At 36.2% G+C, this 14,947-nt stretch overlaps 2 protein-coding genes across 2 annotated transcripts; both read left to right on the forward strand.

Annotated features, from left to right (window-relative positions):
* Positions 1-3,534: 3,534 nt before the first annotated feature.
* Positions 3,535-6,575, forward strand: LOC130648862 (uncharacterized). Its single transcript, XM_057454975.1, has 2 exons — positions 3,535-5,150; positions 5,273-6,575. The coding sequence occupies exons 1-2, from the start codon at positions 4,715-4,717 to the stop codon at positions 5,923-5,925; spliced, it is 1,089 nt and encodes a 362-aa protein (XP_057310958.1). The 5' UTR covers positions 3,535-4,714; the 3' UTR covers positions 5,926-6,575.
* Positions 6,576-6,670: 95 nt separating this feature from the next.
* LOC130627119 (uncharacterized) lies at positions 6,671-10,980 on the forward strand. The gene is made up of 6 exons (XM_057441366.1): positions 6,671-7,284; positions 7,363-8,575; positions 8,734-9,584; positions 9,627-9,726; positions 10,655-10,742; positions 10,891-10,980. Exons 1-6 carry the CDS (start codon positions 7,206-7,208, stop codon positions 10,978-10,980), a joined length of 2,421 nt encoding a protein of 806 aa, XP_057297349.1. The 5' UTR covers positions 6,671-7,205.
* The last annotated feature ends 3,967 nt before the right edge of the window (positions 10,981-14,947 follow it).

Raw genomic sequence — 14,947 nt, forward strand, 5'->3', positions numbered from 1 at the left:
CTTTAATTTGAAGCTAGTGTTTTTACCATAGTATTGATGCTATCGGGATCAGAACACGTAGTTGAACTAGAGTTGCTGCTGTGTGTAGCAGTGTCAATTTGTCAGGTTGGGAAACTTGATATATATTTCTATTTACATCACCACTATGACCAAAATGGTCAAAAGCCAACTGCTGTTCTGCCTCACTTAGCCCAAAGGATCCGATCAACGTCGACATACGGTGCCGATTCATAGTTCCATTTACCTTGTCAGACAGGTTAACTTTTTTGCAACACGCCGTAAGCGAGTGCCAACCTGATACATGGTTATCGCTTCCTTTTGTGGACGCAAATACGTGTTCATTCTTGTCTGCTACATTTCAGTGTTTTCTGATAGCAAAATCGCAGAGAAAATTTATTGCATTCACAACGTCACATTCACAACGTCAGGCTGAAAGAAAACTGGAACTTGTTTGTTACCTTTACCTTCCTGAAAGGTTATTCGGTTACCGGTTTTAATTGCACTTTGATATTGTTCACGCGTTTCGGGACGCAACCATATACCATCAATAGCTTCTTTCCACTGATGTATAAAAAGACGAGCAGGTTCCGCAATTCTTCTCCTGTTGTACATGGTAAGCCTGGCACAAACTGCATCACGCACATCAACATATATTTCTGCAGGTAATTCATTAGCTAACTTTTCTTTCGAAGTTAAATTTCGCAAGTAAATAGTTAGCTGTTTTACAGCCTCGCTAGTGGGGAGGTTTCCCGGATTTCGAGTGGTTTTGTTCGTCTTTTACTTTATTTCATATAAAGCTCCTGCAAATACCTCGTGCTCGACTCAGCACTGCGATAAACTCTCTCACCTGGTCAGCTTTCATATCTCCCTCAACTAAATAATGAGCCTGGAACATCTTAGCCGTGCCTTTGATAGTATTTTGTGACTGCACTTTTAGACCACATTCTCATCATCCCCACATAACTTGTCGATAGCGCTTCTTTGTTTTTTCCTTTTACTAACCATTTTTGCTTTGTACGGTAAATGCTAGTTCTTCCGTAGCGGTATCAATCACTTCGCCCAAGCCATCATCAAGGTCCACACACCAGTGCCGCTAACTATGTTTTTTTCATTTACTGGTGGCATTGGCGGAAGGATTTCTCCAGAAGTTTGAGTTGATAGAATGAATTTATTATTTTTATCGTTACTAACAGTATCAGACATAATAGTAGATGCTTTTTCCTTTTTGCCACTGTGACAACAGGGATAGCTCAGATACTGACAAGAAAGAAGTAATGTTTACCAGCAAATGTACGCGTGATAAAAGTACAAATGGTAAAAACGGAGGAGATAACCATGCACCTAAACCCTCTGAAGAAATTTGTCCGCCAATTCTCTAATGTTAGCACTAAACACAACACTGCCTTCTTCACTATCTTCTTCACCATCCGAAGGCTCAGTGACTCTTAATGTACCTTTAACCTGAAAACATTTTTAGGCAAATATATCTTTAATCGTAACAAATAAAAGTTAAAACACTAAACCAGGCACCTAGCCTAAAGTTTTGACAAATTCAAATTATTTAATCATTGCCCTAAGAAAAAAAGTCGTTTGAAAAAACTGTGAATAACAATTTTTTAGATATCAACAAGAAAACCTTGGCTGGTTTAATACTGTCTGATGTACTGTACCGATGAATCAATCTAAATTTTAAAAATTCACCCCCCCCCCCCTCAATAACTTTTCATAAGATTGTTCAAATTGAATCAAACTTGGCACACTTATAGTACGTCATAAAAGGAACACAATGGCGGCAATATTATATTTTCCCCATTATAAGGATTTCATAGAGATTTTAGGGGTAGTTTCGAGTAATGGCCAATATCAAAGCCTCTGAAAGGTATGGGACCTAAAAATTTAGCATGCAGGTGTCATAAATGTTGAAACTCAGTTGAAACTCGCCATATAAGAAAGCAATCAGGAGTTATTAAAAAAAAAACCGTCAGGGGGGGCGGAATCCGCCCCCCCCCCCCCCCCCCCCCCGACCGAATAGGGTTAAGCCGCTCACATGTGAACGGTTGTAACTTTTTGAAGTCCCCTTCCGCCGCGGATTTCCGAATAGTCGCTGTACCGTATGATCTAAGGAAGTCCTTATGATAATGATCAAAAATGATACTGCTGCTTTTGTACGACATCACATCTAAGTATATGTGAAAAATTTTTAATGTTTCAGAAAATGTGTATAGGTAATGGCACATTTTCATATAGCTAATGTTTTGAAAAAACGCATTGCAAACTTTATCAAGAACAATTGATATCAGTTGTAGGAATATAAATTGTAAATGATTCCGATGTTATTTAGGTCAGTCAAATATCTCAAAAAGTTGGACAGCATATCATACAAAGTATTGATCAATTGCCTATGCATCCTGTTGTTGTGTTTTTTGGTGATAAGCAACAACAACTTTGTTCAACTTTCAATTTAAATCAACAATTTCGATGTTTGGAAAAAAATTGCAAGAATTCCCAAATCAAATTAGAACTTTTCGTTTATTGTAAAATTAAACATTTTGTATGTGTATTTCTGAAAATGCTTTTTACTCATTCCAGATACTGTTCGTCGCAAACTATTTACAGTAATCGTGACTGTGGTGATACAAAAATTGCTGATGTATTTAAAATGAATTAGTTTACGTGTTGCTATATGAAAATTATGAAAAAGTAAATTTATATAGAGCTACATTGCTTTTAAGGTTAAACTTTATTTCACCAAAAACTTTTGCAATATGAATAACTATGAAATCTTTTATATTACAGGTAGGTAATCAAGTGGTGTAGCTAGCGGTAAAGTATGGACAGTCGTAACGATGGAAAATTTTACGGTGTTTGCGCGGTTTAGCATGGTAAAATAGTACGTATCTATCAGATGCAATGGAAGAGGACGAAATGAGACATTGGTGTAATGAAAATAATGAAAACCGCGAAAGTAAATTAGAAAAGGATAATAATTCTAAATCATTCTTGTGCCTAATTAATTTCTTTAAGTAATTAATAATTGTTAATTATATTACTTTTACATTTAGATGGCGTATTTCGATTTAAGGCGTACAGAGAGTAAAGAAAAAGCCACCCGGGACCAATATACAAACGTAGCTTTCGTGCGTGGTGCCAGTGGCAAAGATAAGAAAATACAAAATCAATCATTTTCTCTTTTCTTGCTTTACGCATAAAAAACACATCTTGATACTTACCCTGCTCCTGTGTCCAAAAGTGGATTAGCATGTCGTATAGTAACACAGTTCTGGTTTGTGTCGCCGGTGCCAAGACAATACCACTTGGTACAAAAGTTACTTTTGCACGGTCCATATTAACACAGCGGCAGTAAATGTTTCCGCCTTGGTGTCGGAAACTGGAGAAATGCGCTATATAATAAGGGAGAGCGGACAAAGTATGCATGTTAATATGACAGTTCACTGCAAGCACGCCTACATTGCACGTTGCGGAAACTTGTGATGGTAGGGTTATGTCATAGTGAGGTTATACTTTCGTGGGATGTCCACCCAACCGCCCAGGAATTTTTTTAAAATTAAAACAGTGGGGTAGCGCATTCAACGTTAATATCAGACGGTGATGTCAGGAACTGGAAATTTGCGCTATATAGAAGGTAGAGCTATCTGTGATTGAGATATAAGAATGCCGTCCATATAACCAAATGTTCCCCTTGGTATTTCAATGTTTTAACTGTTTTTTTTTTAATATTAGAAATGAAAGCATTATGTTATCGTTTTCTATAATTTTTTAATATTAGAAATGAAAGCATTATGTTATCGTTTTCTATAATTTCTGGAATTGTGACATCGTCAATTTTAACTGTCTGCATACATGCATCTACATGCTGTATCTGATACCACGACACCTGAAGTAATTAGAAATGTTTTAAACTCAACATTGAAGACTTTTATATCATAATATATATAACATTCGTAATTGTGGAGGTTTGTGGTTTTCGCAGTTTTCGTTAAATGTGAACAAATATTTTGGTTATTAACTATTAATTTCCAAACCAAATTGGTATGCCACAACATAGTCAACAAGATGCTATTTTATCTAATTTAAAGAGCGCTTGTTATGGAGTTGAGCCACAAGTTGATGAAGAAGTGGGCTAAAAAAACTGTCAAGAAGACTATTTTTAAAACCACAAATTAAAACAACATGTTTTTTTCAGGCAAAAAAAGTCGCAAAATGAAGTTCTCGCATTTATAAAAAATAGCCGGTTTGACAGTTTGAATACACGTGCGGGATGTAATATGTACTTCACGAGTCTTTATCTATTGATGACATCGTCGTTTGTAGCAGTTATAACTAATACATTAATATCAAAAGTTTCGGTTTGAGGTTATTGTAAGAATACTTAAAATCGCGTAATTATCCACTGCGTTTTTAACGGAACACCTTTCAAACGTTTTTCTTGCATTAAGTGAATGTACCTGGGGACGAGGTAGGAAATTCAACGTTCTGCAGAACAATTCGTTGCGCAAAAACAGTTTTTTTTCGTGAATAGACTGAGCAAGGATTTGATGTGCGTGGGATATTCTTTTCAAATTGGGCGAGAAAATTTTATTATTCCAAAAACCATTCTTAAATCTACTACTTTTTCTAGGTGGTGGCTAGTTTGTATCGGTGAAAGTTGGCGGCCTGAAATATATTTTTTTTTCGACGTCGTGTGACGTTAGCGATGTCGTCTCGCCGTGAATATCAGATTCCGCGGGAAAAGTACTTCATAAAATTATTATATAATGAGAAGAAGGTGTGCGTTGCACGTGTTTTCATAAACACGAAGAAAATATTAAAATTGAAAGTTTTTTTTCTTAACTGTATTTTTTATACGTATTTTGGTGGTAAAAACGGAGTACTTTGTGGTGTTGTAGCTAAATTATGGGTGAGTTTTTCATTTATTTTGACTGAATTTTTTTTTCATGTAGAAATATTTATCCACGAAATGGATTACTACATTTTTGATATTTTTTCTCAAGGTGAATCCGGTGAATCTAGTAGTTCGTTACATCGTTATCCCTCGTATAGTGAATTTCACGAGGCTTTGGATTCATACGAAGTGAAGACGAAAACTCATTACACAGTTTTGTCAGAAACCAAAGATTTCAACAAAGATCGTAAGTCTTCATTAATATTATCAATATATTTCATTTGAACTCATATTCAGCAATCAATGCAATAACAAAAGATCAACTGATCACACATCACACAAAATGTAGATTTGATCGTTTTGTTACAGAATGTTTACAAGAGGTTTTAGAAGCCTCTTCATCACCTCAAATTTGTTGGCAATTAACACATAAAGAAGACAGTCTTCCCATTCATTTTAATGGCATACCATATATATGGCTCGGTACAAAGAAATACCAATGCCACCAAGGGAAAGACAGAGGTATCTCTATAAAAAAGAAATACAAACAAGATCGAGAAGAAAAACTTCGTGGTGACCACCCCGAATGTGTTAGAACGAGAAAACTGGCACAACACACCAAGAAGTTGGATTGTCCTGTTGTATTCAGCGTGAAGAAACTCCTACTGTTTCCTGGGTATAAAATCGAAAAAGATTCTAAATGGAACAGAACTGTTGCTTCAAAAAAATTGAAAGGCGCATTGGTGAAGTATCACATGAAAGATGATCAATTAACAATAGAGAGTCGATTGCAGTATATAACGACATTTCCAACTGGTACGATTTTTATATTTCTTCATATACCAACCTATATGTTCTTCTTACTCGACTTTGTTCTATCTGCAACATGTACGACAGCAAATTTTGGAACGAGCGCTAGCGCATACTGGATTTTTACGTTATTTTTTATTTGTTTGTTTTATTATTATTTTTTATTATTATTATTTTATTTTATTTATTTTTTTTTATCTAGAGACGCATAGCAACCATAATATGGGAGAGGCTGCTGGATTAATCGAACCATTGGACAAACGAGTTGCTAATTATATGAAACAATTAATTAGAGGTGGTTGTCGAAAAACAAGAGAGCTGAAGTTGGCAGCAGCTGAGTTTGTGAAAAACACTATTTTTTCTGGTAGATCAAATCCAGAAAAAAGTAGGCGCAGATTCACGCCAAGTAGAAAGAAAATCAAAAATTTGATTACTTCAGTCAAAATCGAAACACGATATTCAAAGATTGACCAGGAGAATGTTGAGTCTTTGAAAAACGAATGGTCAGACTGGGCGGATATCTATTTCAGTGCACGGTGAGACTATACGAATGCTTTTACGAAATGTTTTTTTTTTTTTATCTCCGTATTTAATTAATTTCATCTTGCAACTTTTTTCAAGATTGCAAAACAAACAAGTTGAAGTTACTACTGAATTCAAAGACGATGAAATCGATGATAAAAACGATAACGATCTCGATATTTAAAAATTTAAATGAAATTTATGACACCACATCTACCGATGGTAAATTTCTCTTCGTTTATCAATCAAAAGTAATGCAACGCCTCTACAGAAGATACGCTTCACAGCTGATATTGTTGGATGCGACCTACAGGACAACTAAATACGCCCTGCCACTGTACTTTCTGGTTGTGATAACCAACGTAAACTACATGGTTAGTTATCTACTCAAAAATTTTAGTTTTAGTTACTATCAAGTGATATATAGGTCGTCAATTCTCTTTCTCTATAGGTTGCTGCTGTTTTGATCCCACAAGATGAGTCGAAAATGATGGTTACTAAATCATTATCAATTATCAAAGGTGGGCCAATAATTATAACGATGCAGAGCAACTTATTTATTTAGTTATTATTTTATTATTTATTTATTTATTTCCATCGTAGAGTGGAATCCAGCTGTAAAACCCAAATACGCGATGGTTGATTACGACACTTCAGAAATCTTGAGTTTGCAAGATGTTTTTCCAGATATAGAAGTTTTCTTATGTGACTTCCATCGAGAACAGGCGTGGACAAGGTTTTTTTTCTTATTTTATTTTATAACGTTTGTGCATACGATCACTGTATCTATATCTGTACGTGAACCCATGGGACATCAGTTATCCTCCACTTGAGTGATCTTTGATTTTTGTGCTACACACTTTATTATACCTATTGACATTCTAGGTGGACGAACAAATCTGACAATTGTGTGTCGAACATAGCTGGGGATGTGAAAGCGAGGATAAGACGTATTGCGAATTCAATTTCTATGCAAGAAATGAACGACGCTGTCGAAGATTTGAAAAAATGGGAATTGTATAGCGGAAAATTGAAGAAATGGTTCGAAGGTATGTTTTCTAATACCAATTGTTTTTTCGTAATATATAGGAGTGCGTTGTTTATGAGTTATTGTTGATTTTCTCAAGGGACCTGGTTACCAGAAATCAAAAGGTGGGCACTCGCATTTCGCCCAGATGACCTTATGTTGTGTAATACAAATAATGGTACTGAGAGGTTGAATGAAGACATCAAGTATGACGAACTTGAAGGATATCGTTCTTGTACATTGAGCGAGCTGTTGAAGATAATTGTGGAGAGCTTTCTACCCAAACTTTACGATAAATACGTCGAGATGAATGTCAAATACACCTCTGGGTATAAAAAGTATCAATCAAGTATTCCACCATTTTTACACGATCGCCCAAGATGGTTTGTTCGTGATATTCTTGACAAGCGTGACAAAGTAACAACAACTATGGTTGATTCAGTTGGAGTAGGTCTCGGTCATACATTCAATGTTAAAGGAGAAAATGTTTACTACTACGTGAACTTTGGATCCGATGAAAAGATCTGTAGTTGTACATGTCGCCACTTCAAAAGACATCGGACTCTTTGCAAGCACTTCTTCGCTGTTTTGAAAACTGGACTTCTACACTTTAACTGCATAACGCCGATGTATCGATCTCATCCTTATGTGACATTGGACTATGATCTTTTTGGCGCAAATGACCAAGCTGAAAACGATAATGACGTAACTGATAATTTGCCAATAACGAACACAGACTTATTTCAACCAGACACCAGTGATGTTACAGATGACGATTTTGCAGATGACGAAAGTGGCGCTACTTGTTTGAACAAGAAAGTAGACGTTGAATACAAATCGCTTTCTCTCAGGAGTTCCACATTTAATCGAAAACGTGGTAACTTAGTGGCGCTCATCAAAGTGTTTAATGAACAGTGCTACACGATTTCAGAAACTCCTGCTAGTGATGCATTTCTTGACGAGCTGACCAATGATGTGAAGTTTCTGATAACAAAAACGTCGGAATATTTAGAAGAGGTTCATGGTGATGGCCTTACTGAACGACCTTCACCAAAAAAGCGTCGACATACCACATCTAAATCAACATCCCAATATGAACCATTACCGAAACAAAAAACATTAAAACATCCATATACTGGTAGAGTCGGTAGCACTGCGGAAATGATGAGACAGTATTACAGGGCACGCATTTCCCTGACAGAAATTGAACAGTCAAAAGCAAACGATCCGAGAAAGAGAAAAGAAGAATCTTTTCCACCAACTTCGTCAGAACTTACTGTCGCTGAAGAGGTGGAAGTTGTAACTACAGAGAGGTAAATATTTCATATAGTTATGTCAAATGTCATTTTTTTTCTGATAAATTTCAAAGTATACTTTAGTAACAGCCTTATTTCACTTATTTATTCGAAATTTGTATGTTGAAAACGTATTTCTTCCATGGTCAACCTAAAGTAACTTTCCTTTAATTCAGAACTCACGATCTTGCTGATACCGCACATGATGACACTCTCGATCAAGGTGGTGACGACAATGAAGTTTCCATCATTGATGAAATCCTCCATCCAGACTTACCACCAAGACCATACAATGGTGTGTTAGACGATACGATGCGCAAGGAAGTCATGAATGGAGAACGGCTGACACATGCAACAATAAATTTTGCTCAGAGTATTTTGAAGAAGCAGAGTGGTGTAGATGGATTCGAAGATACGGGACTCAGTTACACCTGTCATTCAAGATTTCCGAATCAATTTGTACAGATTTTTTTTATAAAAGAGCGAAATCATTGGGTGACAGGAAAAAGAAAGTCGCAAGACGAAATTTACTTGTACGATTCGCTCAGTGTGTATAACAAAGAGCTTGAACGAAACACGTTGAAAAAAATCGCTAGAATGATGTATTGCCACGATGACGCCATAAAGATCACTAACGCGTCAGTACAACAACAAGAAAATGATATTGATTGCGGTCTATTTGCCATTGCGTTCGCTGTCGAAGAATCCTTCGGTAGAAGTCCACAATCGATATCTTTTGACACTAAACAGATGAGACCACACCTACTAAAGTGTTTAGAATCAGCAACCTTCAGCTTTTTCCCAAAATCAACAAAGAGAAAACGTTTCTGTAGACCTTTTGCGAAGACACATTCGATTTACTGCATATGTAGAGATATTTTCTTTGATAGAGATGTTGAAGAAGATAAAAATTTGTTCATGGCCATGTGCGGTGAATGCAAAGAATGGTTTCATCGTCGCTGTGCGAAAATTCCAGCAAAAGTTTTTGCTAGCGACGATGAGCATAAAAAATGGAGATGCTTGGCATGTTAGGACGGACATTTCTTTTAGTTGTACCTATATTTTTTAGATTTAGAGTTTTTCTTATCAACAACAAACCATGACACAACACACCTAATTTCCTCCTTTTCCATGATAAATATTCCCGTACGGAGGAAACACAAGGGACCGTGAAGTCGAGGCGCGGGACTGGCGGCAAGACGAATTTTGAAAAGTCGTCAAAAAATATCGACCAACTTTCACCGATACAAACTAGCCACCACCCTTTTTCTATTCGACACAGAGGTCCCGTTATATGGAATTCATTTTTAAATAAAAATACCAATTGGTATCCTAGCTAGCTAGCTGTAGCTAGCACGTATTACACATTTGGCATTTATATACAGCTCGTATTGACCAATTTTTTTTAAAAAAAATGGTTTTATATAAAGAATCAGATAAATTGCTAGCTAGCTGTTAACTTCATTTTGAATGAGAAGTTTAGCTACCCAGCTAGGTAGCGATAGTCAGCCATATATGGTTAAATAGTTTGAATTTTTTTATACACATTTTTATATAAATGGTATAATTTTTGATTTGCCGAGAAAACTTACAATTTAAAGTTCCTTTTAAGAGGTACAGTCTAAAATTGTCACTGCTCTCTTTGTTTTCCACAATTATTCTAAGATTGGACATGTATGTTGATAGATTGGGGAGTCCAGTCTTAAGACTGGCTACCCATTTGTCACTGTTAGAAGATTAGCCTGGCCAGTCTTAAGACAGGGCATTGGATATTAAAACCTTGTAAACCATTAGATATCGTCTCGAACTTAAGCAAGTAATTCACTTCACCACCCAGTCAACTTTTATGCTTCGAAATCCGCCACACCTCATTCTTTGGAAGGAGTTATCAATCGTTTCTGAATTGTATTTGAAGAGCCACGCTAACCAATTAAGAACACACACTCTTCAGTCACCAAAAACAAAAAAACATATTGGTGAGGGGGTCAGGGTGCCAGTCTGGTCAGGATGTTTACAAAAGGCACGGTTTGCATTGCGGGTCTTCCAACGCTTTTTTTGGATTTCGCTCTCCTCTGTGCAATGTTGCTAACTTTGAAGTCTAACAAGTTGGATAGATGATGAAGAGGAGAATTTTTCTGTTTTACTAAAATTCTTAAAAGAAGGGAAAAAGAATGAAAGTTACAAAGTGCACGCACAATGATAAACTTACCCAGTTAAGTCCTAAAGTCTAGAGGTTTTGATCCTCTAAGAAATATGCTCATATAAAAGAAAACAATTCTTCCTCTTTCCAAGATAATGTCTCATTCCTGAACCAAGGTTCCCAAAATGTCTAGATGAGTAATGGCAAATTGTTGAATCTGGTAGCTGCAGTCTCTCTGACAGAGGAAAAGAACCTAACAGATTATGGAAAACTGCATTATTGAAGGCACTCCAAGCTGCAGTGTCAGCAAATTTTGGGCATGCAAATGGTTGTTCTTAAGGTTTTAAATAACTGCTTGTTTCTGAGAAAGAACACTGTGCGACTAATTATATTACAATCAATATCCGAAGGGATAGTCCTAGTAAGGTCTGGGTCAACAACCTTTGGAAAATCATGGTTCAAAAGATTTGGATTTTTCGTAAAGCAAAATACATCCCACTGCCAGCCTAAGCTTGGTGTGTGCGACATATAACAATTGGGTTGGGGCTGCCAACTTTCATGCGGGCTCAGCAGGCTTCTTTTTCATGACATCCCACAATTCAACCTATGACCCCTGTGTTTCTCATACCATCTCACAGCTCAACCTATTGAACCCTTATTTATCCAGAAATACGAAGAATCGTGTAGCAAAACCGTATGCTAAAGACGGTACATTTGGAGACGCGTAAATATTCCAATCGCAATTTGGCAAGTATCCACTTCCATTTTGTTCCGTTGAAGCGATTATCTTAACTGAATAGCTTTAAACTGACTCTAACACACCACATCTTGCATTGTTTTACGATATGCATAGAGTTTTTCCTCTACAAAGATAGGAAATAATTGGACAAGACTCATTATATCTTATTTCATAATTTACTCTCGTTTTATGTCATTAATGCATTTTGAGCGCGCGAAAGCTTAAGCGTGAAAGCCTCTTTCCGTGTTCGATTGCCAGAAATTCACCACATTGGTTGATTGACTAACAGAATCCAAATTAACAAAATGCATGGCATATTTCTACATTTTTCATCATGATTCATCATCATTCTCGGCTTAATGATTATGTTCGTGAATTCTTTATTTTCAAGGTTAAAGAGGTCAATGAAAAGACTTACTGTTTTGGCTTATTAGTCGTCACAATACCAGTGATGTTTTTTTTGTTAGTGGGAAGATGGAGTGGTTTCTTGTGAAGATCTGATCAGTCTCACTGTTTCTAAAAAGATTAGAGTTGAACAGCAACAAAACTTTCTCAGCTATGCGTAACCTAGATAGATAGATGTGCATATTTGACATGGCTAGCCTAACAAATATTGAGGGATATGCGCTGTCTATTATTTCCAGGAGGGACCATACATATCTTAGATGGAGAGTCCTAGAGTATTTAATGCTCATTTTGAGCTATGCATACCCAATTAGAGCCCGTGTTCTACTAGACAACTTCCGGCAACATCCCAACAACCTACACAGTGTGCAATCATCCCAATTTCCCTCACATGGTTTGGGTTAACCCAGGGCTATGGTAACATTCACTCCCCCATGTTGAATTGCCGTCAAGAGGAATCGAACCCCCGTCTCCTGCACAGAGTACGAGAGCTATAACCACTAATCTACGGCGTCACAACGCCGTAACCTTGCTGATGTATGTATGAGATCCTCATAACGGTGCTTGATTCTTCCAAAAACAAAAACCTTTCCACAGAAAGAAAACGAACTTACTGTAAGAGCAACCCGTCTGAAAAGCCTTTCCGAGATTTGCCTACCAACAAGACTGCATCAATAACTCTAGGTTATACGTGCTACACCATTTCTATTTTTGCAAGCATTAAGTGTTACTCCTACTCAGTTACAATCTGCATCTGAGTCCTCTTATGTTCCTATTATTTATTTATTTATTTTTATTTTCACATTATTTATTGTCGAAAATACAATAAAAATAGTCATATTGAAAAAAAATGACTAATTAAAATCGACTTCATGTAACTAACAAATATAAATTAAAAATAATAAATAAACTAAAAAGAATTTAACCTCAAAAGGTGATCTTATTTCTATATGTATCCTAAATTGTGAATATACAATCTACAAAGACGACACTGACAAGTTAAGCCTTTCCATTTTTTTAGACAACTTACAAACGTTGAAATGCATGGCGCTTCTTGAATAGATTTTGGTAGAGTTGCCCATAGCTGCGGTCCTCTGAAGGTTACAGTTTCCAAGCCATATTTTACAGTTTGTGCTCTACCTCGAAAAAACTCTGAATTAATACGATTCGAGTACCTATTTTTGTTAAGAATAAATACTTCGGACATAATATCAGGATTGGTATTATTTTTGACTTTATATAATTCTTTTAATAAAATAATCAAATTACGGTGATGTACACTAACAGTTCCAGTTTTATCCAATAGGTCTTGAAATGAAGAGCTATAATCATTAGTTATTACACGAAGGGCTCTACTATGGATTCTATTGATGGAATTGTTAGTAGTACGGTTACAAAACATCCAAAGTAAGGGACAGTAACCAAACTGAGATAAAATAAAAGAATTTAATATGAGATATAATTTTTGTTGATCCATATACGGTGATAATCTAACAAGAGCATTTAATTTATTGCTTGCTTTCTTGCACAAATCTTTAACGTGTTTGCTAAAAGTCAACATATTATCTATTGTAATACCAAGAAGTTTTTCCTCCGAAGAGCATTGCACAGCTGTTCCATTGATATTAACTTGTAGAAAACATTGTGTGTTGCTACCGAAAAACATAAAATGACACTTCCTTTCATTCAGTTGTAAGCAGTTTAACCTAAACCATGTTGAGACAGTTCTCATCTCATTTTCAAGCTCGTACAAAATATTTTCCTCAGAGTTTCCTATAACATAAATCGTGTTATCGTCAGCATAATTGCATATATCGCTGGTTCCTTTTCTCTCCAAGTAGGTTTTAGTATCATATATAGCGCAGTTTAAATAATAAGTATTTTCTTTTCAAAAACAGAAAACAATTGTGTCAATTTAGAAACTAAATTATTTTTTACCTCTTATTTTTACAAAACAAAAATACAGAGTTCAGCTCACTCTTCTCTGGTAACTTAAAAGTTAGCAAGGGGGCTTGCTTTCAGCTTGTCTTTGGGTGTAACGACCCCACTTATTACCCAGTTCACTAAGGTGCCCAAGTTTAATAACTTGCCATGCAGGCTTGACAACCCTGGTGTCCTTAGTCAAAATATGTACAGTCTGGTCCTGTCATGACAACCTCCTGTGTAAGGCTGAGTGTTGGGGCCCTGTAACACATGTGGAAAGCTACCTCCTATGCGCTAGAGTCACAAGTTCTGGCGCAACGGAGTTTTATTGAATTCTTTTTTATGTTGTTAGTTCTGTCTTCTGTCGAATTGTTTGTGATTGAAGGATTGTTTTTTCTCTTTAGAATTTTCTCAGAGAATAGTTATAGGTCCAAGTTGGGCAGTACTAATGCTTTTAATAAGCAAGAAAGTGTATTCATCATCTTCTTCTGGGAGCCTAATCCCAATTTTATTTACATCCACCGTCCCTGAAGACAAGATAGTAGCGACCTTAAGCAAAGACAACGGTGCGGCAATCAAGACGGGATTTCATGGAAAGGGATTGGATCGAGTACGTTTGGGGTCCCGTCTTGAAATCCGTATTAAGCAAAAATGTAAACTTTGGACGGCGGGAAAACATGTAAACAAATATGGCTACCTTCCGTGACACGAGGAATGTGCTCCTGGTCGCCTATAACCAAAATATGATTAAAGATGATGAATTTGCTTTACTTTTTGATATTAACACTAGCAAAAATTTAGATTAAAAACATTAAAAATAAAATTAGCTCGTTTGGCTATACAAAGTATCTATTCCAACAATTTATTTCCCCATTTTTCTCTTTATCTAACACTACTCACATTAATCAATTTTGTGATCACGTTTTATTCTGATTGACAGAAAAATCTAGTAATTTATCATACAACATGGAAAAAGTAGCACATTAGCATCAGTTTAACGCATGGAATTTCCGTGAGAAGAAATAGCTATCAAAGAATTCATTTACATACTTCGATCAATATCCATTATGTGCTTCCCAACTCTAACGACTTCCATTAACCCAGCAGGTGCTTGGTATATCGTCTGATTAATTTTTTCACTGTGGACCATATGCTTGTAAAATAAGTCTCTATCCTGCTGACT

The sequence above is a fragment of the Hydractinia symbiolongicarpus genome, chromosome 1 (assembly GCF_029227915.1).
Source record: "Hydractinia symbiolongicarpus strain clone_291-10 chromosome 1, HSymV2.1, whole genome shotgun sequence".
NCBI lineage: Eukaryota > Metazoa > Cnidaria > Hydrozoa > Anthoathecata > Hydractiniidae > Hydractinia > Hydractinia symbiolongicarpus.

What these genes read in the sequence shown, in the direction of transcription:
- LOC130648862 (XM_057454975.1), top strand. Translation starts at nt 4,715, where the DNA reads ATGTCGTCTCGCCGTGAATATCAGATTCCGCGGGAAAAGTACTTCATA. An exon ending in CAAAGATTTCAACAAAGATC is followed by an intron (nt 5,151 to 5,272) that starts GTAAGTCTTCAT and finishes GTTTTGTTACAG; the next exon opens with AATGTTTACAAGAGGTTTTA.
- LOC130627119 (XM_057441366.1), top strand. Translation starts at nt 7,206, where the DNA reads ATGCAAGAAATGAACGACGCTGTCGAAGATTTGAAAAAATGGGAATTG. An exon ending in ATTGAAGAAATGGTTCGAAG is followed by an intron (nt 7,285 to 7,362) that starts GTATGTTTTCTA and finishes GATTTTCTCAAG; the next exon opens with GGACCTGGTTACCAGAAATC. An exon ending in AAAAGAATGAAAGTTACAAA is followed by an intron (nt 10,743 to 10,890) that starts GTGCACGCACAA and finishes CAAAATGTCTAG; the next exon opens with ATGAGTAATGGCAAATTGTT.